The sequence below is a fragment of the Lithobates pipiens genome, unplaced genomic scaffold (assembly GCF_037356315.1).
Source record: "Lithobates pipiens isolate NorthernLeopardFrog02 unplaced genomic scaffold, aLitPip1_a1.2 Scaffold_8, whole genome shotgun sequence".
Classification (NCBI taxonomy): Eukaryota; Metazoa; Chordata; class Amphibia; order Anura; family Ranidae; genus Lithobates; species Lithobates pipiens.
The window spans coordinates 329,062,503-329,087,579 of NW_027507903.1; the positions used below are offsets into that span (position 1 = coordinate 329,062,503).

Genomic DNA, 25,077 nt, shown 5'->3' on the forward strand with positions numbered 1-25,077 from the left:
GTGAAAAGACAAGAGGAGAACAAATCTCTCCTTGTCCATTCTCTGAAGGCTTATAGTCTCTGAAAGGAATACAAGGGTTTTGGTGAAGGGAACAACCTGACCTCACACTGTGCTATAGCTCGAACAGTCAATGACAGCGCTGGAAGAAGAATATCTTGCATGAAGGAAACTTATGTTTACAGCAAATAGCTGCCATTCAGATATAGGATACTAGTCAGAGGTAACATTTAAAGTGGTTGTAAACCCTTACAACCAACTTTGACCTACAGGTAAGCCTAGATTAAAGGCTTACCTGTAGGTCCAAGAAATATCTCCTAAACCTACACGGTTTAGGAGATATTTACCCGAAGACAGCCATAGACGCGCAGGCGCGCTGGGCAGGCCACAGATTGCAGCGATGCTGCGAGTGTCGGCTCCCGTGCGCATGCACGGGAGTGATGTCATCGCTGCTCCAGCGAATCACAGCGACCCGGAAGTCACTCCGGGATTAATGGCAGCGGCGGCCATGAAGACGGAGGACCGCTTCGTTGGGCTTCGTTCTCAGGTAAGTTATTCATAATGAGCTAGTATGCTATGCATACTAGCTCATTATCCCTTTGCCTTGCAGGGTGTGTTTTTTTTTGCCTTTACTTCCTCTTTAATTTGCATAGTTCCCCCAAAATATGTTTTATTTCCAGGAGTTCCACTTTAACATCTACAGACACCCTGCAAGCAAGTTGATGAAACCATAAAGCATACGTAAAGTTCTCTCAAAAATTCTAAAAGGCAACACAAGTGTCTAAAAACGTTGGACAAATATGAAAAACTACCTTCAAAATAGCACATGCAATGTTCTAGCCATTCACAGATATGGCATTTACAAAAAACAAAACAAAAAAAAAACCCACAGATTTGTTGTATGGCAGTGCAAATAAGGCTTAAAAAAAACTGTTAAAATTAAACTAGAAGGTATAAATAAACAGCATAACACTCCAGAAACAGTCAACTCTCTATACCTATGTATAGGTTTCCTGTTATGTGCAAGTATATAAATAGGTAACCTAAATAGTGCTGGGAGGCAATAGCTAAAATATAAGATTTATACTTCACCTGGCAGTGGTATAGGCATGCCTGGAAGAGGAACTCGGAATGGGGGTACCATAACTGGAGGGAAAGCTTGAATTGCTGCTGTAGGCTGGGTCAAGGCATGAGGAACTGTTGGTGGCAATGCCTGGGAAAGAGACTGAGACAGAGCTTGCACTGATGAGACGGTGGGCAGAGATGCTGCCATACTGACCGAGGAACTGACTGAGGATGAGGTGGTCACAGAAACTGTCTGGGATTGCTCAGGAGCAGATGAACCTGTTAGGAAGCAGTACATGGTTTGTTAACACTTAAATGACAAAGGCATTGCAAGGTGTGATTAAGATGTGATGCATTTCAAAAGTAATTAATCTTAGCTATATTTTAAAGTTCATGGGGTCGATTCACTAAGGCTGGGTTCACACTGCCATGCAACTTAGGATCCGACTTGTAAGCGACATGTGAAATCCCATGTTAGTCAATGAGAGCTGTCTTAATTAGCACTACTGAAGTCACTCCGACTTTAGAAAAGGTTCCTACTCCAAGGCGAATTCTATCTGACTTGTGCCCATAGACTAATAGAAGTTGCCTCCAAGTCGGATCCTTAGCTTCATTGATGCGATTTGGATCGGACATTACAGGAAGATTATCCAGGCATTCCCTGAAGTTGCCTGGCAAAGTCATGCAGACTTTCAGGTCGCGGCAGTGTGAACTGCCTTTAAGCCTAGGTTCACACATAAGTGATGCAGGAACCAGCACATCTTTCCCAGACAGTTCACAGCGCCCTCTGCAAACCGCTGCAGGTGTCAACACAATCTAAATGACACCCCTAGACCAGTTCACAGAGGAATCAGATCGCATGGGCGTTCAAAATAAGTCCCTGCACTATTTTCCTGCAAATCCAAAGCAAGTTCAGCCATACAACCGTATGGTTGAACTGACATTGCACAGACATCGCATGTGACCGGCAACGCTGTGCAGTTGTGAATCACAGGCGATGTCTGTGTTCACACAAGTGTGTAGAGTTAAATAACAGCAAATAAAATGCTGTAAAATACATGCTTTAAATCAGTTGTGAAAGTTCAATTCGCTAAGAATTTAACATTAAATAAGGAATGTGGTATTTTTGCGATTACTCAGTAATTACCACATTTTCTCATGCAGAAATGTATTGCTCGTGTCGGTGGTTAAGGCAATTTCCATAATTTTGTGTCAGTGTTACAATAGGTCCCTTGTTCTGGTCTTCTGTGGATTGAATTAGACCCCTTCCTCTGAGGGTTCTGTGGGAGGAATTAGGCCCAATGCTGTGGGTGGAATCTGTGGGTAGTGCAGTGCCCTTTTCTGCGGGTAGATTTGTGTTCCATTTTAATGGTTCTATTTGTGAGGAACATGTATGCAGATCTCCTTGGTTGATATAGTTCACCATTTCGGTTGGCATTTCCCAAGGAGCAATAATAAATGCACATTGTGTGGGTTTCCAGGGGACGAATATTGCCCATGTTTGTGGGTGTTAAAGGGTAACAGAGTGGCCTTTTTGAATAAGTTATATGTAAATTGTTCAATTTTAAAGGATACACATAGATATACGAGGACCACTGTCCATTTTTGTTTTGGTTTTAGATTTCTTACATGTTATGCTGCTGCAATTGTTAAAATGGCTGAAAACGAATTAAAAAATAAATAAATGTGATCTTTTTATTGTCTTCGATTCATTTTTAAATTAAGTGTACTTTGCGTTGAATGTGTTGTGTTTAATAATTGTTAAACTGCAGCCTAACGTGCAGCATCAACATCTTGGTCAGCCGGAACTTCCGTAGATCCTCACCCTCAAAAGGTGGGTCCTCTCCACAAAAATGTCTCTGAGCCATCACTCAAACATGAAATACAGCACTGACTAATGCCACCAAAAAGGGTGGTGTTAAATACTTCACCTTTTTGTAATTCCTGTTCCATTTGTGAATTGGACTTAACAGCTTGGCGCATGATTCTTTGCGGTGTTTGCTGGACTATTTACCGCATTTGATAAGTTATGCAAATGAGTAGCATTTAGTGAATCGACCCCTATGTATGTGACAGTATATTTATACACAAAAAAAAAAAAAAAGTATACCACAACTTTTTTTACTGTACAAAAAATTTCTAAAGTTGCTAAACTTAATGTCTGTTCAGCTACTTGTATCTGGTCTAATATAAGCCTCAACGGCTACATGATAGACACATAAGTAGCTTGGACAGTTGCCTTTTTTGTGGTCACCTTAAAAAGGCTGACAAAGGAGATAATCTTGTGGAGGACAGAAATGCATCTACTTCATAAACCAATGCATGCTTTGTATTCTAGAAACTGCTTAACAGATGCTGCAGCAGAGCATCCATTCACATCTATCCATGGTAAATGAAGGTTGCTTGATAGGGACATTTTCTATTTCTTTAGTATTATTTTCTCAGAATATCCAAGAATGAATTCTAAGCCTGGTGTCCTTAGATCAATTTTTGTCAACTCCAGTCCTCAAATACCCTCAACGGGTCAGGTTTTATGGGATTTCCCTCAGATGAAACATCTGTGGTAATTACTAAGGCAGTGAAACTGATCAAATCACCTGTGCAAAATAATGGAAAGCCTGAAAACATGACCTGTTGGGGGTACTTGAGGACTGGAGTTGAGAATCATTGTCTTAGATGACCTAATGCTATTGGTATGTTGTAAACTAACCAGGATGGGCTGTCTCCTTGAAAGGCAATACTGCTAATCAGAGCGTGTAATTAGCCAAATGCTACTTATATACTACAGTCAAAATTTAGAATAGTCTCGCCTCAGAGCTGCTATTTTGTATGCGTCTGATGTGATCATGTGTGTCATGCCGCACAGACGGGGACTCCATGGCAAAAAAAGGCATCTATAGCTAAGTATTCTTGTTACACATTTTCTAATATTACTAGATCTGTTATCTAGATTTGTCATTACTTAAATGTTATACATACAAGTATTTGTGTGATATCTCAAACAAAACCTCAAAAACATAAGCCATTGTGTAACCGTGATAAAACATTGCTGCGTACATATTAAAAGATTTCACTGATGTGCATGTCGGTGAATACAAATTTTACACAGCTACAAGTAAAAGGCATACTTACATTGCGTGTCTATGGGCCTTCCATTAACCACAACACTGAAGAAAAGTTGTAATGGCTATCAAAGCTGTCAGATCTACATTACATAATCTCTAGGAGCCTAATGAAAATGAACACGGAATCTACATATTTTATAAATATTAAAACTTAGGAAATATAACTTACTAGGAACCACCTGTGGGATAGAGCTAGATGTGGAAGTATTAGTTGTAGACGATTGACTGGCTGAAGTTGCTGATGTAGATACCAATAATGAAGAGCTACTGGTTGTTGGAGAGGGAGCAGTAGAATTCTGCACATGAGCAGGCTGGGATTGCACTTGAGCTTGTGCCTGAGCCACCTGAACTTGAGCTTGTGCCTGAACTGCCTGGGCCTGGGCTTGAGCTTGAGCCTGAGCTTGAGCCTGAACTGCCTGGGCTTGAGCTTGAGCCTGAGCTTGAGCCTGAGCCTGAACTGCCTGGGCCTGGGCCTGAGCTTGCACTGCTTGAGCCTGGGCCTGAGCTTGAGCTTGAGCTTGAGCCTGAGCCTGAGCTTGGACTGCCATTATTGGAGTCAGCTCCGACTGCTGGATAACCTTCACTCCATCAGGTTTAGTCCATGAAGATTCACGGGTTCTTGCATTGTAAAAATAAGCCTAGAAAAAAAGAAGGAGAGTTAAAATAAAACAAAATTTGTCTAAATACACAGATAAATGGCATTTACTTTGTTCTTCTATGGTAGTGATGGCGAACCTTTGTCACCCCAGGATGTTTTGGAACTACATTTGCCACGATGCTAATGCACTTTACAGTGCAGTTGAGCAACATAAGAAATGTAGTTTCAAAAACATCTGGGGTGCCAAGGTTCACCATCACTGTTCTTTGGTAACATAGGGGTGCTGCACTCTCAGCTCAGTGTGCATGTGTAGGACAACAGGTAGCCTGATATCAGTCACGCACAGATTATATGAAAAGAAGGAGTCATGGCAGTGGCTTCTTTTCATAAGAGGGAGCCAGTTACTGGCACTGGTCTTCCAAGAATATCTTTTACTTGCTTGATGGTGACAAAGCGAATCTTTAATAATATTGGTTTTGTCTAAGGTACTTGCACAACCTTAGAGCTTTTTAAAATATCTAGTTTTTTTTTCCTCTACATGCTATTTGTAAGACTCTATATGAACTAAAGTTTTTAGAGCTAGGCGGCAGTTACTAGAAAGAAGAGGGAGGGGGTATGCTTGTGAGTATAGATGGAGGTACAAACTTTACCCCCCCCCCAGCATTTCTCCTGGCTTTGATGCTTAGACTTGCCATACATGTTATAATCCGACTGTGCAATCAACTTTAAGTTTACCAAAACTATGCAATATGAGGGCCTACCTATTTTATTGAATCAATTTATATCCAATCAGGCAGGCTCTTGAATTTCATACTTGTTGGTAGATCTATAGGAGACTGTACAATAAGACCAATATGTATGGTGGGCATCAGGGTGGTGAATTTATAAGACCACGAGACATGAGTGAATGAAAATCTTCATGCACACACTGCTGGGGGGTATCAAAGCAACGGCTTTCATCTGACAGGTGGCAGTCAGCTTGTCAGATATACAAACACTCCCAGTGGTTGCATGTAAAACCCCCCCACTGTCGGGTCCACATGACATATAGCATACATACTTGGCAGCAAAAGGGTTAATGATATATAATTGGGGGGGGGGGGGTGTCACATGATGAATATACCAAAATATAGTGAGCCAACTCTGGTAAGAGGTATAGATGTTTGTTCCACAGAGGGTGGAAAGTTATCTATGGGAAGAACCTGGGATTGTTTCCCAAATTTCTCAGTGATTTGCAGTGTGGCTAACAAGGGGCCAAGGTCCTTCAAATAAAGGACCTTGTAATCTGCATACATCCTCACTGTCTTGACAAACGGCCTGCACTGGTAGACCTAGTATAGAAGGGTTGGGCCTGATGGATATTGCAAGTGATTCTGCTACATAAATGCTTTTAAATCATCCTACTCCGCTAAAGTGGATGTGGATCTGAGAAATGCTCCAGAATAAAAGGCCTTTTTTAAGGACCTTTTCACAGCACTATTATGTACATGCATGTGCAAGAACAGAAAAAGTGGAAGTGAAATCACAGGCAGATGACTGTGCACAGATAGGTCATTGGATCTTCCTATTCAAATGTACCTGCTGGGATAAAACATCTCCTAGGATTCCCACCTCTGGGAGGATTTTATAAGCGTTTTACTTTTAATTTTGCCACCAGTACTTGAAATTTACTTTTTGAGGGACATTAGAAATTCCTTCTACTGCACAATGGGGGAAGACACCCAACTGGCCACTTTGCAAAGTGAGAGCAAGCAAGAATAACAGTCATTTGAACAGGAAGCATAATGCAAGTAAAACGTATTGATGGATTGCTGGACACTTGCTTGTATTGGGAGGAAAAATATAACAGCACTAAAATAAGATTAAGCCTGTCCTAAACTTCTGCCCAAAAATGTATCTGGCTAGACTTTTTTGAACTACAATCTTTCCTTTGGCATAGGTTTACACTGTAGCAATGCGGGCACCATCACAAATACAGCGCTGGTTCCCGCATTGGATCTCTCCCGCAGGCAGTTCACACTGCCCTCTGCGAAACCGCTGCGGGTGTCAATACGGTGTTAATGACACCCCCAGATCAGTTCACAATTTGCAGTGTGTACTGTGAACTCGCACAGGAATCAGAGAACACCCATGCGATCCGATTCCAAAGAGTAGAAAAAAAAAAAAGCCCTGCACAAGCTGTCACAGCTGGGCGCTGGACGGCCACATCGCTAGACAAGGGAGTGTGTTTATTAAAAGTCAGCAGCTACACTTTTTGTAGCAGCTGACTTTAAAAAAAAACTGAAATACCAGTGGAACTCAGCTTTAATCCACAGTGCAACTAACAAACCTTGAAATTCAGCTCTAACAGTCCAAGCTATCCTCTCTGAACGGTTATAAACATATATAACAATCTGGAAACCTGGCACCATTTGTGCAAATGATCAAAGTGAGTTACAAACCTTGCCATCTGGGGTCTTATTCTCCACCCAGATTTCCTCATTTGGAGGCAGTGTTGGTGCCTGCGTAGGCAAAGTATTAGGACTGGGATTTGAATTTGTAGCAGGTGAAGAAACCGGCGGTAGCCCTGGTGGAAACAGCATTCCTGGAGGCGGCATACTTCCAATATGTGGAGGAATAAAGGGAGGTCTCTAATATATAAAAACAACCATGCAATGGTTAAATTTAAACCAAATGAATTCAATATACTAAATCAAACATTCACTTACTGTACAAAGTAGAAAAAACTATACGGTATATACAAATCCTGCACACCCATATACAAATAAAGCTGCAAACAAAAAGACCAAACCACTCTGAAATTATGCGAAAATTTGCTGCGACAAAATAAACAATTGACATATGTGTAAAAAACGTACTGATTTTTATTGTGTTTTACCCATGTCACTTGTATTGTTTAATTTGTAACACATTTGTAACCCTGTCATTGCACAGTTCTTTTCCAACAAGTTCATAAAATGCATCATCTGCATCTCTTGGGTCTTCAAACTCCACAAACCCAAAGCCTCTCTTCAGATCAATGTCCGATTCTTCCATAGCCCTTGAAAAATCTTTCCACATCTTTTTCTCTGGCAACTGGGTTCAGCCAACCAATGAAGACTCTGCAACCACTCATAATTTTTGATATTCTGAAAAAAGTCTCAAGATATCCGATCTCCGAATGACCAATTTCACAAATAAATTTGCCAGCAAGGTAAAGAAGTTACACCTGCAGCTGACAACTTAGCTGCTCTGTGTTACAAATGGGTTGCCAAGATTCTAAATGGGTCTAAAGTTCAATGGCCTCTCCCTTATCTTTTGAGATTATTTAAAATAAAGGCAGCACTTAAAGCAGAACCTCAGCTTTTAAAAAGTGGAACTTCCACTTTAAGCACTCCTCATCCCCTGACATGCCATATTTGGCATGTCTTTTTGGGAAGGGGGATTGGGTACCTAGTTTATAGTGGGACTTCCTGTCTCACCTCCTCCTTCCTGCTCGCCACCTCTCCCTAATCTTCTGGGACACATCACAGGTCCCAGAAGATTGCCTGGCCACTAGCAGAGTGCAGTGTGACTCACGCATGCAGTGGGCACCCGACCATGAACCCGAAAGCTGTCACAACCTTAATATACATTACATAGTTAATTTTGGCCAGCTTGGTCCCTGACTAACATGTGCTGTATAAACTGTATGTCGCTGACCACTTTGGGACTCAAGGGGGTTATAAAAGATTCACGGACTTAAAGTTTGCCCAAATTGTCCTTTACTAACAGGTGAGACCACTGGATGTGCTGTATAAAACTGTATATAGCTGAAGCTGGGGGGGGGGGGGGGGGGGGGGAAGGATTTAAATCTTGAATTGAGTCGAGATGTCAAATCACTTCAAAATTTCAGTAAATGAATTTTTTTAGATTTTTTTTTTTCCTCTCACCAGGACTGGTGCTGACACTGCTCCGGTCCCGAGGGCAGGAGTATTTAGGCGAGGCCATGGCTTCAGCCTAGTCCGTGAGGCCGGACACCACGAACTAGGCCGTAGCCGCGGCCTCGCCTAAAAACTCCTGCCCGCAGCTCCTCAAGACTGGCGTGGCGTCCAAGAAAAAAAAAAAAAATAAATAAAAACACACACATCCTCGATTCGAATCGTGAATCTAGTTTTTTTTTTTTTTTTTTAAATTGCCGATTTTTATTTATTTTTTGTGAAAATTGCCCAGCTCTAGCTGAGGCTACATACAGCAATCCGGGTTCAAGCCGAGACTTTTGACTCAGCCAGTCAAAGAAAGCAATATATTTTAACTATAAATACAAAGCAAATTGGCCGAGTCAGAGGTTATGACATCACAATGTGGTATGGTGCCTCAGCTACCTGCACATCCAGCGACCTCACGTTAGTTCATTTGGGCTAGCTTTAAGTCCGTGAACCTTTATAACCCCCTTTAGTCCCAAAGCGGTATGGTCCACTCCCCCCACACACACACACTAATTTGTGATTTGTGACTAATTTGTAATTTAGATTTATAGGCTACCTTACACTGAAGTTCTGAACGGCATTGTGTTCTCTTATGTGAACAATGGATGCTTTCACAGTATACACAAATGTCATCCAGATTTTTAGATGTAATTTTTGGCACCTGAGAAAAAAAAATATACTATAAAATTAGCTGCAGCAAGAGCTGGAGAGTAGTGAGGCGATGTGTGCCGACAGGGCCATAAATGAAGACAATCTCTCATTAGAATACAAACCCACCTACTGCAGGGACCACTACATACACACTTTTTCCCTGGCACAAGAGACCTCCTTCATGCAGGTCTATGGCAACAGATGGCTTCATATAGTGATCTACTGGTGGGTGCAATCAACCAGTAGACAATTGCAGTGATCTACTGCATCGAAAGCAGCATCAGCTATGCCCAAGCCTCTGGACTGATAAAAGTGCTTTGATATCACATCTCGTCATATCTCAATTTTTTAAAGCACATCTTTTTGGTGTTCATATCGGGAAAGTCAAAAAGAATTGTGCAAGCCCGATTCCAAAGTTGGGACGCAGTATAAAATCTACATAAAAACAGACTGCAATGATTTGCAAATCTCATAACCCCATATATAATTCACAATAGAAAACATTTCAAATATATAAATTGAGAAAAGGTACATTAAAAAAAAAAAAAATAGGTAATTTTGAAATTCATGGCAGCAATATATGTCAAAAAGGTTGTGACAGGGCCATATTTACCATAGTGTAGCATCCCCTCTTTTAAACCCTTGCCAACCAGTGCATGACGATATACGTCGGCACAACTGGGCAAATGGGTGTACAGGTACGTCCCCTTTAAATCTGTGTACTCCATGAAGGTGCCTGCGGACTATGTCCACCGGGGGCCCGCGATCATGTCACGGAGCGGCATAACGGGAGATGTAAACAAGGGATTTCCCTGTTCTGCCTAGCAACATGACAGATATACTGCTCCCTGTCATGTTCTAGCGAGACAATCCCCCCCCTACAGTTAGAATCACTCCCTAGTACACCCCCCCTTAACCCCTTGATCGCCCCTAGTGTTTAACCCCTTCCCTGCCAGTGTCAATTACACAGTAATAAGTGCATTTTTATAGCTGTATAAATGAAAATGGTCCCAAAATAGTGTCAAAAGTGTCTGCCATAATGTCGCAGTCACTAAAAAATAAAAATCGCAGCTCACTGCCATTACTAATAAAAAAATAAAATAAAAATGCCATAAATCTATCCCCCATTTTGTAGACGCTAGAAGTTTTGCGCAAACCAATATATGCTTATTGCGATTGTATCAAAAATATGTAGAAGAATACATATCGGGATAAACTAAGAAATTCGTTTTGTTATATAATTTTTTTGAGATATTATTTTATACTATTTTTTGCACTATAAACAAAAAAAAAAGAGTAGCAATTTTGGGGGGGGGGGGGGGGGGGAGAAACACACACAAACAGAGGTGATCAAATACCACCAAAAGAAAGCTCTATTTCTAGTTAAAAAAAAATAAAAAATAGAAGGATGTTGATTTTGTTTGGGTGCAACGTTGCACTACCACACAATTGTCAGTTAAAGCAATGCAGCGCTGTATCGCAAAAAGTGCTCTGGTCAAGAAGGGGGTAAAGCCTTCTGGGGCGGAAGTGGTTAAGAACACTCTGTAAATCTGAGAACTGAGGAGACCAGTTCCTGAAGATTTGAGGGAGGAATGTCATCCCATTCCTGCCCGATACATGATTCTAACTGCTCAACAGTCCTGGATCATCTTTGCTGCATTTTTTTATTTGAAGAAGCACCAAATATTTTCAATTGGTGAACAGGTCTGGATTGCAGGCAGTTAAGCACCTGTACTCTTCTACCTTTAAGCCACGCTGTTCTCATAGATGCAGTTTAGCATTGTCCTGCTGAAATATGCAAGCCCTTCCCTTAAAAACAGTCTGGATGGCAGCATATGCTGCTCTAAAACCTAGAAATCTTTCAGCATTGATGGTGCCATTCCAGATGTGCAAGCTGTACACCCCCATACCATCAGAGATGTAGGCTTTTGAGCATGGATAACAAGTCGGAAGGTCCAAAAAGAACGTAAAATTTCAATTTGTCTGACCACAGAACAGTTTTCCACTTTGCAATAGACCGTTTTAACTGAGCTTTGGCCTAGAGAAGACAGCAGAGTTTCAGGATCATGTTCAGATGCATTTTGGATGGAACGGTGAACTGTGTTCACAGACAGTGACTTTTGGAAGTATTCATGAGGCCAGGCAGTGATGTCCATCATAGAATCATGTTTGTCTATAATGCAGTGCCATCTGAGGGTCTGAAGAGGACAGGCGTCTATGGCCTTGTCCCTTGCGCACAGATTTCTCCAGATTCTCAGAATCCTTCGATATTATGCAGCATAAATAATATATTTAGTCTTTGCAATTTTACATTGATGAACATTATTCTGAAATTATTCCACAATTTTTTTAGAACTTCACACAGCTTTTGAGACTGGTGAACCTCTGCCCATCTTTATTTCTGAGACACACTGACTCATTAAGATGCCCTTTTTAAGTACAATCAATTTTTAAACAAATTTTTTGGAGACATATTAAAACATGAGGTTTTGTATTTCACAATTATACAATCAAACGTTTTACAACACTATACAGCGGATTGAACATGAACAACATCGTTATATTAATTTAATGCCAAAGTAACATGCTCTTTTTATACCCAATCATGTCACTACCCTGTTGCCAATTAACGTTACAAAATGTTCTTCCAGCTTTTCCTTGTTAGCACCACTTACCATGGCAGGTTTTTGCTGCCATCAATTTAAAAATTACCTTTTTTCCTTACAGTGGTATATTTTTTCAGTTTAGGCATGGAATGTTTTCAATTTTCTATTGTGAATATAATATTGGTTTATGATATTTGCAAATCATTGCATTCTGCTATGTGAATTTTACACAGCGTCCCAACTTTATTGGATTTAGGGTTGTAGTTTTGTGCTCAAATACACTGCATATATTAAAGTGGTTGTAAACCCAATGTGGGGGAAAAAAAACAAAAAAAACCCTAACACCTGCAAGACAAAGGCATAAATGAGCTAGTAGGCTACTAGCTCATTATGGAATACCCACCTGAGATCGAAGCCCTCACTACGGTGCCCACACACAGCACCAGCCGGCAACATCACACCCAGGGATTACTTTTGGGTATCGCAGCTTTGGTGTGGTTATTGGCCCGGAGCCGCGATGACGTCACAGTCAAAGGCTGGATTCACACCAATGCATTTTTAGTGCTTTTTCCATTTTGCAGATTTGCACTACAGAATGTTTTCCATGGTAAACAATGTTGAATAGACTGTAATGCAAATCTGCAAAAAGCACTAAAAATGCATTGGTGTGAATCCAGCCTTTGACTGACGTCACAGCGATGACGTCACATCGATCCCCTGCAAATACAAGGGATCGCTCCCAAACCATGCAGGTTTAGGAGATATCCTGGGTAGCTACAGGTAAGCCTTATTATAGGCTTACCTGTAGCAAAAATGGATCTCTTAAGGGTTTACAACCACTTTAAGAATCCCATGTGGCAAAAAGGAAAGAAATGCATGCCTTTAGAAATGCCCCAAAGTTAATTAGGAAGCATACAACAGTACAGGAACAGCTTCTAACAGTCGACACAGCCTAACACTGACAGTAATTTTCAAGGCAATGTAGAACACTATTCAAAGTTACCTGAAGATGAGGAGGAGCTATTGGAGGTGGAATGCCACTAGGCGGTGGCATTGGTGGCATATTGGGATCAAAAGGAGGACGTCCAAATGGAGGCCGTGGTGGTGGCGGAGGTCCTCGCATCATACCGAAAGGAGGTGGAGGACGCAAGAGAGGAGGTGGGCCTCTTAAAACAGCAGCTGGGGGAGGTGTAGGACCACGAAATCGCAGAGCCTGCTGCTGCTGCGCCATCCTAAAAGTAGGTTAATACAAAGAAAATAAAAAAGAATCCCATTATTTGTTCATAAACAAAAAAAGGTTTGGTTTTCAAATGGAATGCATTTGCAAGCATGATGGTTTTGCTTATCTACAGAAGTTCTAATGAACATGCTTATGGAAAGAAGAGCAGAAGGAAGGATGACCTCACCAACGTACTGATTTTTCACAGTCAGCAAGCAGGGTGGGGGGGATAAATAACTTTATGACAGATCTGAGATAATTTAAGGCTGAACTTCAAGAATAATTAAGTTCCATGGTCACAGTATACACTTTCATTTTATAGGCCCAGCATTGCAACAATAGCTATTTTTGACAACCCAATATACAGTATCTCACAAAAGTGGAGTACACCTCTCACATTTTTGTAAATATTTTTCTACAGTATAGCTTTTAATGTGACCACAATGAAGAAATTACACTTTGCTATAAAGTAAAGTAATAAGTGTATAGCTTGTATAAGTGTACATTTGCTGTTCCCTCAAAATAATTCAACACAGATTAACCACTTGCTTACTGGGCACTTAAACACCCTTCCTGCCCAGACCAATTTTCAGCTTTCGGTGCTCTCACACTTTGAATGACAATTACTCAGTCATGCAACACTGTACCCAAATTAATTTTTTGTCCTTTTTTCCCCACAAATAGAGCTTTCTTTTGGTGGTATTTGATCACCTCTGGGTTTTTTTTTTGCGCTATGAATGAAAAAAGACCGAAAATGTAAAAAAAAAAAAAAAAAGCATATTTTTTTGGTTTCTGTGACAAAATTATGCAAATTATGAATTTTCCTTCATAAATTTTGGCCACAATTTATACTGCTACATATCTTTGGTAAAAATAACCCAAATTAGTGGATATTATTTGGTCTTTGTGAAAGTTAGAGAGTCTACAAGCTGTGGTGCGAATCATAAAAAATTGATCACATCTGATGTACTGGTGGCCTATCTCATTTCTTGCAACCCGAACAAGCCAGGAAAGTACAAATACCCCCCAAATGACCCCTTTTGGAAAGTAGACATTCCAAGGCATTTAGTAAGAGGCATGGTGAGCTTTTTGATGTTATTTTTTTCCCACAATTCTTTGCAAAATTAAGATTTATTTATTTTATTTTTTTCCACAAAATTGTCATTGTAATAGGTTATTTCTCTCACATGGCATGTGTATACCACAAATGACACCCCCAAAAAAATTCTGCTACTCCTCCTGAGTATTACAATACCACATGTGTGGGACTTTTTCACAGCCTGGCCACATAGAGAGGCCCAACATGCAGGGAGCGCCATCATGTGTTCTAGGAACATAAATTACACATCTAACTTGTTGACTACCTATTACACTTTTGAAGGCCCTGGAGTACCAGGACAATGACACGTGACACTGATACATGGCACTGATGACACGTGGCACCGATGAAACGTGACACTGATGACAAATGGCACTGACAACAGGTGGCACTGGGGACAGATAGCACTAGGGAGGATGGCACTTTTCGCTGAGAGATGATCTCATATGTTTACATATGAGATCATTTCTCATTGGATAGGCCGATCGCGCTGTAAACGGCCGCTGTGATTGGCCGTTTACAGCGATCTGTGACTGGCTGTGTCCGAGGGACACGGCCAGCACAGAACTTCCCCGATGTGCACTCTCGCGGGAGCGCGCATTGCGGAAGCAAACAGGAGTCCGTCCAGGGACGGCCTCCCGGCAGTTAGCGTTCGCTCTGTAGCCGTCTTTCGGCTATAGGGCGGGCACGAAGCTGTTAATGTCTAAACCGCTGGCAACAAAAGTGAGTACACCACTAAGTAAAAATGTCCAACTTGGGCCCAAAGTGTCAATATTTTGTGTGGTCACCATTATTTTCCAACAATGCCTTAACCCTCATGGGCATGAAGTTCACCAGAGCTTCACAGGTTGCCACTGGAGTCCTCTTTCACGCTTCAATGATGGCATCACAGAGCTGGTGTTAGAGACCTTGGGCTCCTCCAGCTTCCGTTTGAGGATGCCCCACAGATGCCCATGAGCTTGACCCTCAACTTCTTTAGCAAGGCAGTGGTCGTCTTGGAGGCGTGTTTGGGGTCCTTATGTTGGAATACTGCCCTGTGGCCCAGCCTCCGAAGGGAGGGGATCGTGCTCTGCTTCAGTATGTTACGGTACATGTTGGCATTCATAGTTCCCTCAATGAACAATAGCTCCTCAGTACCGGCAGCACTCATGTAGCCCCAAACCATGACAATCCCACCACCATGCTTGACTGTAGGCAAGAAACACTTGTCTTTGTACTTCTCACCAAAGTTGCCGCCACACACACTTGACACCATCTGAACCAAATAAGTTGATCTTGGTCTCATCAGACCACAGGACATGGTTCTAGTAATCCATGTCCTTAGTCTGCTTGTTTTAAGCAAACTGTTTGCAGGCTTTCTTGTGCATCATCTTTAGAAGAGGCTTCCTTCTGGGACAACAGCCATGCAGACCAATTTGATGCAGTGCACGGCATAGGGTCTGAGCACTGGCAGGTTGACCCTCCCCACCACTTTAAACTCTGCAGCAATGCTGGCAGCAATCATACATCTATTTCCCAAAGACAACCTCTGGATACGACGCTGAGCTCGTGCACTCAACTTCTTTGGTTGACCATGGCGAGGCCTGTTCTGAGTGGACTCTGTCCTGTTAAACTGCGTATGGTCTTGGCCACCATGCTGCAGGTCAGTTTCAGGGTTTTGGCAATCTTCTTTTAGCCTAGACCATCTTTATGTAGAGCAACAATTCTTTTTTTTCAGATCCTCAGAGTTCTTTGCCATGAGGTGCCATGTTGAACTTCCAGTGACCAGTATAAGAAAGTGAGAGCAATACACCAAATTGAACATACCTGCTCCCCATCTACACCAGAGAATTTGTAACGCCAACGGGTCACATGACCCCAGGGAGGGAAATTGGCTAATTGGGCCCAACTTGGAGATCACTTAGGGGTGTACTCACTTTTGTTGCCAGTGGTCTAGACATTAATGGCTTTGTGTTGAGTTATTTTGAGAGTACAGCAAATTGACACTGTTATACAAGCTGTACACTCACAACTTTATATTGTAGCAAAGTGTAATTTCTTCAGTGTTGTCACATGAAAAGGTACATTAAAATATTTACAAAAATGTGAGGGGTGTACTCACTTTTGTGAGATGATGTAAGCTTACTTAAAATCTCCTTTCATGTTGTGAGTTCTGCCTGTCTGCTGACCATATCTTTAAACAAATTCCTGAATTCCCTGCATGCTTTGCAGCTTCTCCTCTATGGTTTATGTTTAATATATAAGGACTACATATCCAATGGTACCTTGCTACAATAGTAAGAAAAGCTGACAAGACTGATGTACCAATAAATGACACTTCAAGGATTACAGTCTTGCCAGTTCTTCTTACTATTGTTACATAGGAGTGTGTTGGGATACATCGAGCCTCGGCACCTGTGAGTGGACCTGGTGTATGGATTGGGTTGTCCCTGCAGAGAGCGCGGTTACCTTTTTCTTTTCCAATGGTACCCTGCTGCCTGTGTTTCGTCAGATTTTGTAACAGAAGTGACATTCTGTCGCCGTCATCTTGCTACACCCCACACTATGGACCAGTAAGGATACAGTGAGAAGGCGGCAAGTGGAAATCTATATTCATTATATAAGCTGAGTTTACTGTTAAAAATAAGTGTGAAAAGACTCCGGTGGGTGCAACAATATGTCCGCTTGCTGCCTTCTCACTGTATCCTTACTGTGGGCAAGTGCGGGGTGTAGCAAAATGGTGGCGACGGATCGTCACTTCTGATCTAAAATCTAACGGGTCGTCTAATCTGAAGAAACACCTGCAATCAGTGATTCCTGTACTGACTCCACCTCCTGAAACGCCTCAGCACCTCTGTAGTTCAGAAGCACGCTCTGTGAAATGTGTGACAGCATTGCCTACTCACAGGATATAGCGTCACAGCATTTAAGGCAATAAATGTGTGGGGATCTTCACAAAGTTTACAAATTTCAAGATTGTTCAGAAAAGCAGCAGGCTGAAATACAATGTGGAAATGAATATAAGATTTTGACAATAAGTACGCTTTAACCCCTCAAATACGATAAAAAGTTCTACAAGATTCATCAAGTTTCCGCTTGGCTTTCTATCAGCAGACTGTCACTTGTTTACAATCTGCCTTCGCAGCTTCTCTGTCACCATTATCGTGGAACCACCCTTATATACAAACTTTTGCCTGCGACAGGGATGCAAGAGCATTGTTCTCAAAGCACTAGGGATAAATGCAGTCATGCGATTAAGGCTCATGCGCTTAAAATTGAGATCGGCCATGCATGTGCCATTTCATCAAAGGGGAATTACCAGCATTCAGTGGATGGAGTGACTGATGTGAGCAAATGACATTGCTATATACTGTATATGTTGCCGGTCCCTCCCTCAATAGTAACCCCCAGATCTGCCGTTCCACCCGCTCAGTAGTAACCCCCAGCTCTGCTGATCCTCCTCCCAGTTCCCACTCGCCTCTTGCTATATTGTTCCCAGGCTGAGCACCATGTGCGACATTACTAGCATCTCCTGGTCCGGTCCCCCACTCAACTGCTGCTATAGCAATTCCCACGCTAGTGGCTCCACTCCTGTCAAGACCCAAAATAAAGTGAAGCTAAAGATGAATAAAAGCTGCAGGCGATGTTAGCAAGCTTTATTAGACGTCTATGGAGGCATTTCAGATGCTTTAAAGCGCAAAAAAAAAAAAAAGAATCGACTCAGGGTATAATTTTTGAAGTAAAGCAAAATCTAAACAGGACTGTAAGATGACAATTCAATTTAGTGACAAGGGCTTTGATTGGCATTCAGAGTTCTTTAAAAAGTCGTGTACATGAGATTTTAGCTCTTTAAGACCCCTTTCACACTGGGGCGCTTTGCAGGCACTACAGCGCTAAAAAATAATGCCTGCAAAGCGCCCTGAGCCACTCCCTTCTCTCCAATGTGAAAGCCTGAGGGCTTTCACACTGGAGCGGTGCGCTGGCAGGATGCTAAAAAGTCCTGCTAGCAGCATCTTTGGAGCGGTGTGTATACCGCTCCTGCCCATTGAAATCAATGGGCAGAGCGGCTATACTGCCGGCAAGTGCTGCCGCAGCAGTGCTTTGCGGGTGGCTTTAACCCTTTCTCTGCCACTAGCGGGGGGGTAAAAGCACCCCGTTAGTGGACAAATAACTCCATGAAATTGACGGTAAAGCGCTGCTAAAAATAGCGGCACTTTACCACCGACGCACCCAACGCCCCAATGTAAGCAGTATTGAACCCAAAAGCTAACATTTACTATAATGCAGCTGATCAACCCTAGGATAAAGCTGCATTTTCTTTTTAGGCATTCATTTTCACCTGGTGACCCAACCAGTGCAATCAAAAACAAGCTCTAATGCAGTTAAAGAAAAACTTCTGGTGTTTCTACTGATGAGGGAAGGTTGAAAGAGTGCCTTTCCCCTGAGAGAATCTTACTATGCACATGTGACCACTCTTATATGAGGGTTGCGTTATCTTGTAAGCGTTGTATTCAACCATAGACACCTGGGAGACTTTATAAGCGATTGAAGGTGATGGTTTGATGAGCTTACCCTATGCTCTCATCACGGCTTTCTAGTGCTATTTTGCCTCTATATAAACTCATATCTGGTTCACTGGATATGTTGTTGCTATATTTTATTTACTTGTATTTTATCACATCACTCTGTTTTATGATAAGTGGTTGAATTAAATACACTGCTGTCTATAATAGATATTGGGGTGAAATTCTGGTAATAGATTTGATTTATATTTTTTTGAATCATTACCTTGCACTTGTTTTTATATCAGTTACAGGGATGAGACAAAGTATTTACCACTGACAAGGGCTCTTACAAGAATCAGCTTTTATGTAAATCCTTCATCCCAAAATGGAAAAAAAAAAAAAAAAAAAAAAAACACGGTTTGCTGTAACAGTGAGCTGGAGTTTGGTTTCAATCTGTTTAATATATCTAAACCTGCTACTATATCTACCACTTCCCCCACCCCAGACTAACAGTGCCACTGTCTAAAAGGTGACCCCTGGGGGCACTCTAATAGAAGTGTGTTACTGGCAAGATCACCAGGTAAAAACAGAGGAAAAAGCCCCCAAAAAAAAGAAGAAAACCAATGCAGGTGCCACATCAAAGGAGTGGTAAGCTGCATTAGATTACATGCTTTGTTTTATTTTAATACCGCTTTAAAGTAACACTCCAGGTTTACTTTTTAAAAGTTTGTTCGGGCCAAGTTAACTCATACTATTTATTTCAATGCCAGAATAGTCTGGCCGCTGTGGCTGCTGCCATAGATTAGTATTGCCAGCTACATCCAGTCAGAAGTGCTGTGTCTTGACAGCGGTACAGACAACTTCCCCCTACCTAACAGGTTTGCTTTTTTTACCTTTACAAATCACTTTCAGGAAGAGCCTTGCATTTTTATCAATGACTACAAGGCTTCCTCTGGTAAAGATCTGCTTTCATCTGTCTGCCTCTTCATCACCATTGAGCCTAGGTTCAGACTAGTGTGATGCGGGAACCAGCGCAATTACAGCGCCGGTTTCTGCATCGCTTCTCTGCCATAGACAGTTCACACTGCCTTCTGCAAAGCACTTGGGTGTCAATACAATGTTAAGGACACCCCCAGATTAGTTCACAGAGCAAACTGTGGATTCATACAGGAATCGGATCGCATGGGTGAGAACACCCATGCGATCGGATTCCAGTACGAGGAAAAACAAGTCCCTGCACCTTCTTCAGTGCAAATCTAATGCGAGTTCAGCCATACTGTATGGCTGAACTGGCATTGCTTAGACATCGCATGTGATCAGCACCTGCGGTGTGGCTGCGACTCACATGCAATATCTGAGATCGCACTAGTCTGAAAGTGATGGTAAAGCTGTTAATCTACTTTAAAAGTGGTTGTAAACCCTTCCATATACTCAGTGACGTGACTGGCCTCAGGTGATACACAGGGATGAAACAAAACCTACGTCAATTGTACCTGTTTATCTTCAGTCTTCCCTACATCCTTTAACAGTCCTGAATTTAGAACATGTCTGAGTGTTCAGAAAAAAGGGGGCGGAGAGCTGAAATTGCACACCTCAGTGAGCTCTGAGAGCTGATTGGAGGGAATGGACACACACACAGCTGAGGCTGCCAATCAGATGGAGATGCCACCATTTTTCTCTTAGTGTCAGTAAAACTTGTCAGAAGTGATTCATGCTGATAGCAGAGGAACAAAGCAGCAGATAGAAATGACACTTAGGCTGCTTTCACACTGAGACGCTTTGCAGGCGATAAAGTGCTAAAAATAGCACCTGCAAAGTGCCCTGAAATAGCTGCTGCTATGTCTCCAGTGTGAAAGCCCCGGGGGCTTTCACACTGGAGCGGTACGCTTGCAGGGTGGTCAAAAAAAGTCCTGCAAGCCGTATCTTTGGAGCGCTGTATTTACCACTCCTAAAGGGCCCCTTCCCATTGAAAACAATGGGGCAGCGCTGCAAACCCGCCTGCAAAGCGCAGCGGGCAGTTTTAACCCCGTCAATGGCCGAAAAAGGGTTAAAACCGCCCGCTAGCGGCCGTTTAGCGCCCCTAAATATAGCGCCTCTTTACCGCCAGCGCCTCAGTGTGAAAGTAGCCTAAATGTTGAGACAAATATAGATGGAGATGCTTTGTTCATATTGCATGTCTGGTTTACAACCACTTTAAAAAGGGATTGTAAAAGGCAGAAGGTTTTTTTTTTTTATCTTAAAGTGGAGTTCCACCCCCCCCAAAAAAAAAAAAAAAATTATTACGGTGCGTAAAAAAACAAAACAAAACAAAAAAATTGGAGAAAAAACATTTTTATTCAAATCTAAATGCTTGTTGCTAGGGGGTCCCTCGCAGTCTAATTCCTTTGGCGCCTGTGCTCCTGACGTCACTTCCCTCAGCGCAGGAAGGGAGATCACCTCTCTCCCCTCCCTCTTGTCAATCACCTGGGACACATGACAGGTCCCAGATGATTGCGCGGCCAGTCCTGGCACCCACAGTTAAAATGCTGGCGCTGCCGAGCAGATGGGGAGACAAGCGGGGGTTTCGTTCCCCCGCATCGCTGGACCCTGTCAGTGTCTGATTATTAAAAGTCAGCAGCTGCACTATTTGTAGCTGCTGACTTACATTTTTTATTTTTTTAGCGGAACACCACTTTAAAGCATATGCATTGCCCAGGACTCCCCTCTTCATTCGCTAAGACAACAGTGTGGCGTGATTGGCTCCCGCTACAGTCAGTCAAAAGCATTCAGCCAATCAGAAGAGAGGAGGCCAGGCCACGGTTCCGTGTCTGAATGGACACAGGGAGCTGTGACTCAGCTCGGGGGAAAGTTGCTTGCTGTGGGGTCACCTAACAGGAGGGAGGGGTCAGGAGCAGTGAAGAGTGACCCAAGAAGAGGAGGATCCAGGTTGCTCTGTGCAAATTCAGACTGCATAGAGTAAGCAAGTGTATAACACGTTTGAGATTTGTTTTTTGATTTTATATATATTACATCACTGGGTATTACTTCCTCTTTTGCTCCCCAAAATGTCTGAAAATAAAAAGTATAATGTGCTATTATATGACACTTACCTGCAAACTAAGCCAGCGCAGTCCCCTGTGCAGGCCACATCCATCTTCGCCCCTCTTCCTTCTGGGGCTACAGACTCCGGCTCTGTGACTGGCCGGAGCTGCGGGAGCCATCAGTCACGGCACACTCTGGGGGAAGAAGTGGCGCAGTGGTCCACTTCTTCACAGAGCATGTGCCGAGGACGACACTGGCGCACTACAAGTGAAATATCTCCTAAACGGCGCATGTTTAGGAGAGATATTTCCACTATCTATAGGTAAGCCTTATTCTAGGCTTACCTATAGATAAAAGGGTTTACACTGGTGCAATGCGGGAACCACAGCAAATCCTTTGCGGTTTCTCGCATCACATCTGAACCACAGGCAGTTCACACTGCGGGTGTCAATATAAAGTCAATGAGACCCCAAAATCTGTTTGCAGAATGCAGTGCGAACATTGGAATCGGATGTTCAGCACCGATTCCAGTGCAGACCAAGAAAGGGTCCTGTCCCATTTTAGTGCAAATTCAAACTGTATAGCTCAATTTGCATCTCACAGATATGGCATGTGATGTGCGCAGCCATACGGTACAAATCACATACGATATGTGCAATCGCACTAGTCAAAACTCAGCCTAAAGCTTGTATGAAATTGTAATGAATGTGTTTAGGAACACAGAGTGCAGCCCTAATCATTATAAAGGTGGCCAGTCATAGAGGAAGTACACAGAACAGAGAGCTGACACAAGGATACAATGCATGTGGCCGGCATGGCTCTATGAACACTACATCCCATCCACACACATCACTCTATGTACACATACAGTCGTATAGACGTGTGAGCTGCACTCAGGGATAAGCACAGGCCTCCCATACACACCATTCTCCCGGCATGCTTTGCACGGGTGTCCTGGCCTCTCTTTCATACATGGTATTCATATTACCATCATGCTTACCGCGCGCCTTACACACGCCAGAGTACCCAGCAGCGACAGCCACCCAGCACCCTCTGTGCCATGCGCTCTTCCCACCGGTATCACCTACCTAATGTCACTATTGTACCTCTCCACATCGGAGTCCCCGCGCTCCGCCATTACAGGAACAACCGATAACCTCACCAGTGACCCACCTACCCACATACCACCTGACTGCATGATCCCTGCCGCTATTGGCTGACGAGAAGGTCAATCAATTGTGGTTCCGGCGAGTTCGATGACGATTTCCGGAAAGGGGAAGCCCAGGAAGTGACCGCTAGGGGGAGGAGGGAGCGGGGAGCCCGGGAAGATGAAGTGCTGGCAGAGGGAGAGTTAGCGGTGTGTCTGGAGATGTCTGTAGTGAGGAAGTAGACTGGAGCGTATTAGAAGGGGGACAGTTATTCTTACATTCTATCAGTTTTTCTGCTCTCCTCCTTCCAGAAATGTATAGCGGGAAGGGCGCAAGAAGGGTGTGGGGGCATTCGAATGGCAGCCCAGGCACCTGGGGTTTGTCGAGCCCTGCTTTCATGAATTATAATGCAAAAAATATATATATAATCTCTTTTTTTTTTTGGTAAAATAAAAAAAGGTGATATTTCACTGAGTAAATAGACATGTCTATTTAAACTCATAAGGCAACAGGTGCCCCATTGTTGGTGTCAGTGGGAGCAGTAGTGCCCCATTGTTGGTGTCAGTGGGAGCAGTAGTGCCCCATTGTTGGTGTCAGTGGGAGCAGTAGTGCCCCATCGTTGGTTTCAGTGGAAGGAATAGTGCCCTGTTGTTGGTGTCAGTGGGAGGAATAGTGCCCTGTTGTTGGTGACAGTGGGAGGAATAGTGCTCTGTCATTGGTGTCAGTGGGAGAAATAGTGCCCTGTTGTTGGTGTCAGTGCAGGAACTATGCCCCGCAGTGGAGGGAATAATGCCCAAAGGTCGAGATAAAAGCAAGCAAAGAGACGCAGTTTGGTGACCACTGTCCTAGACCATAGAGACAGTCTATGATAACCCAGTGGCCTTGCCGAATAAGATACCTGGGCTTCCTGACCACACGGTAGAGGCACCCCCTCCCGCCTCCTGTAACAGCAATCCAGGGGCTAGGATTGCTTTTAAATGAAAGAGCATTGTCGACTCAAAAAAAAAAAATACTGGGGTTATGGCATACAGCTGCAGCCATAACCCAGTATAACCACGTGAAGCCAATCAAGTACATGTATGTGATTTGTCGTCAAGTGGTTAAAGCTAAACATGTAACTAAAGGGAAAACTTTTTTTTATTTTGGATAGAGTAAGGCTGACCATACAGTATACAATTTTCTTGTACAATTTTCCTTTAGATTTACCAAAACCATATAATACTAGGTCAGACTTAAACACTTTCACATTTTATGCCAGCACGCAGGCCCTTGCACTACATAGTTGAATGCAAATGTAAAGGATATTAAATAAGAACATTTAATAATGTATTGGCAGCTTATGGGAGGGTTTTTTGCCATCTTTGTCCCACTGGGGAGATTTCCCTTTACTTCCTTTCTCATAGCCAAAACAGGAAGTGAGAGGAAATCCTTCCAAAATGAGGGCAGAATGTTTCATCACCAGAACTAGTGTCCCCAGTGAAATATTTCCTTTTTTTTTTTTTTTTTTTTTTTTACTTTCACTTTCGATGATAACAGTTGCCTGGACAAATATCAAATGTGAATCTCCCTAACGGAGGCACAAACAGCACTAGAGACTGACGGGTGTTCTAATCCCCCTGTCTAAAACTGAAAAAAAAGGGGGAGGGGTGGTTTGCCTTTAGTTACACTTGAAGTCTAGTACTGAATGTATGTATTGTTCAGATCCAGTAGTAAACTCATTAGTTATGTGTCATGGTGTGTATCCCATTACCCACAGGTGGCTGCCTCTGCTAAGAATGTTCCTTGCAGTGTCTCCTTTAGGCTGGATTCACACCTAAGCAGTTTTTGTGCTTTTTGCATTTTGCAGATTTGCACTATAGACCGTGCTCCATAGAAAACCATGTTACATGGACTGCAATGCAAAAAGCACTAAAACTGCATAGGTGTGAATCCAGCCTTAGCGTCAGCAGATCCCATCCTGAGCGGCTCTTTTCTGGTACTGTGACAGTTGAAGTGATATTAACACAAACTGTTGGCACTTTATAAATCCTGTATAATAATAATTAGGCTGTTTTTGTTTTAAAAAAAAAAAAGATGTTATACTTACCTCCTCTTTGGCAGACCTCCACCAGCCCTTT

The 25,077-nt window shown here is 42.7% G+C and overlaps 1 protein-coding gene across 6 annotated transcripts in view; it reads right to left on the minus strand.

Moving 5' to 3' along the window:
* Window positions 1–23,019, minus strand: part of TCERG1 (transcription elongation regulator 1) — a 136,965-nt gene extending 113,946 nt beyond the window's left edge. For 5 of the 6 annotated variants that reach the window (XM_077472999.1, XM_077472998.1, XM_077472997.1 and 2 more), the window contains exons 1-5: window positions 22,901–23,019; window positions 12,993–13,221; window positions 7,227–7,415; window positions 4,357–4,825; window positions 1,090–1,341 (exon numbers count right to left, since the gene is read on the minus strand). In XM_077472999.1, the coding sequence (XP_077329125.1) occupies window positions 1,090–1,341; window positions 4,357–4,825; window positions 7,227–7,415; window positions 12,993–13,221; window positions 22,901–23,010 (1,249 nt within the window). In that variant the 5' untranslated portion in view covers window positions 23,011–23,019. The remainder of the gene's footprint in view (window positions 1–1,089; window positions 1,342–4,356; window positions 4,826–7,226; window positions 7,416–12,992; window positions 13,222–22,900) is intronic. The other variant, XM_077472995.1, reaches the window with a different exon arrangement.
* Between the last annotated feature and the right edge of the window lie 2,058 nt (window positions 23,020–25,077).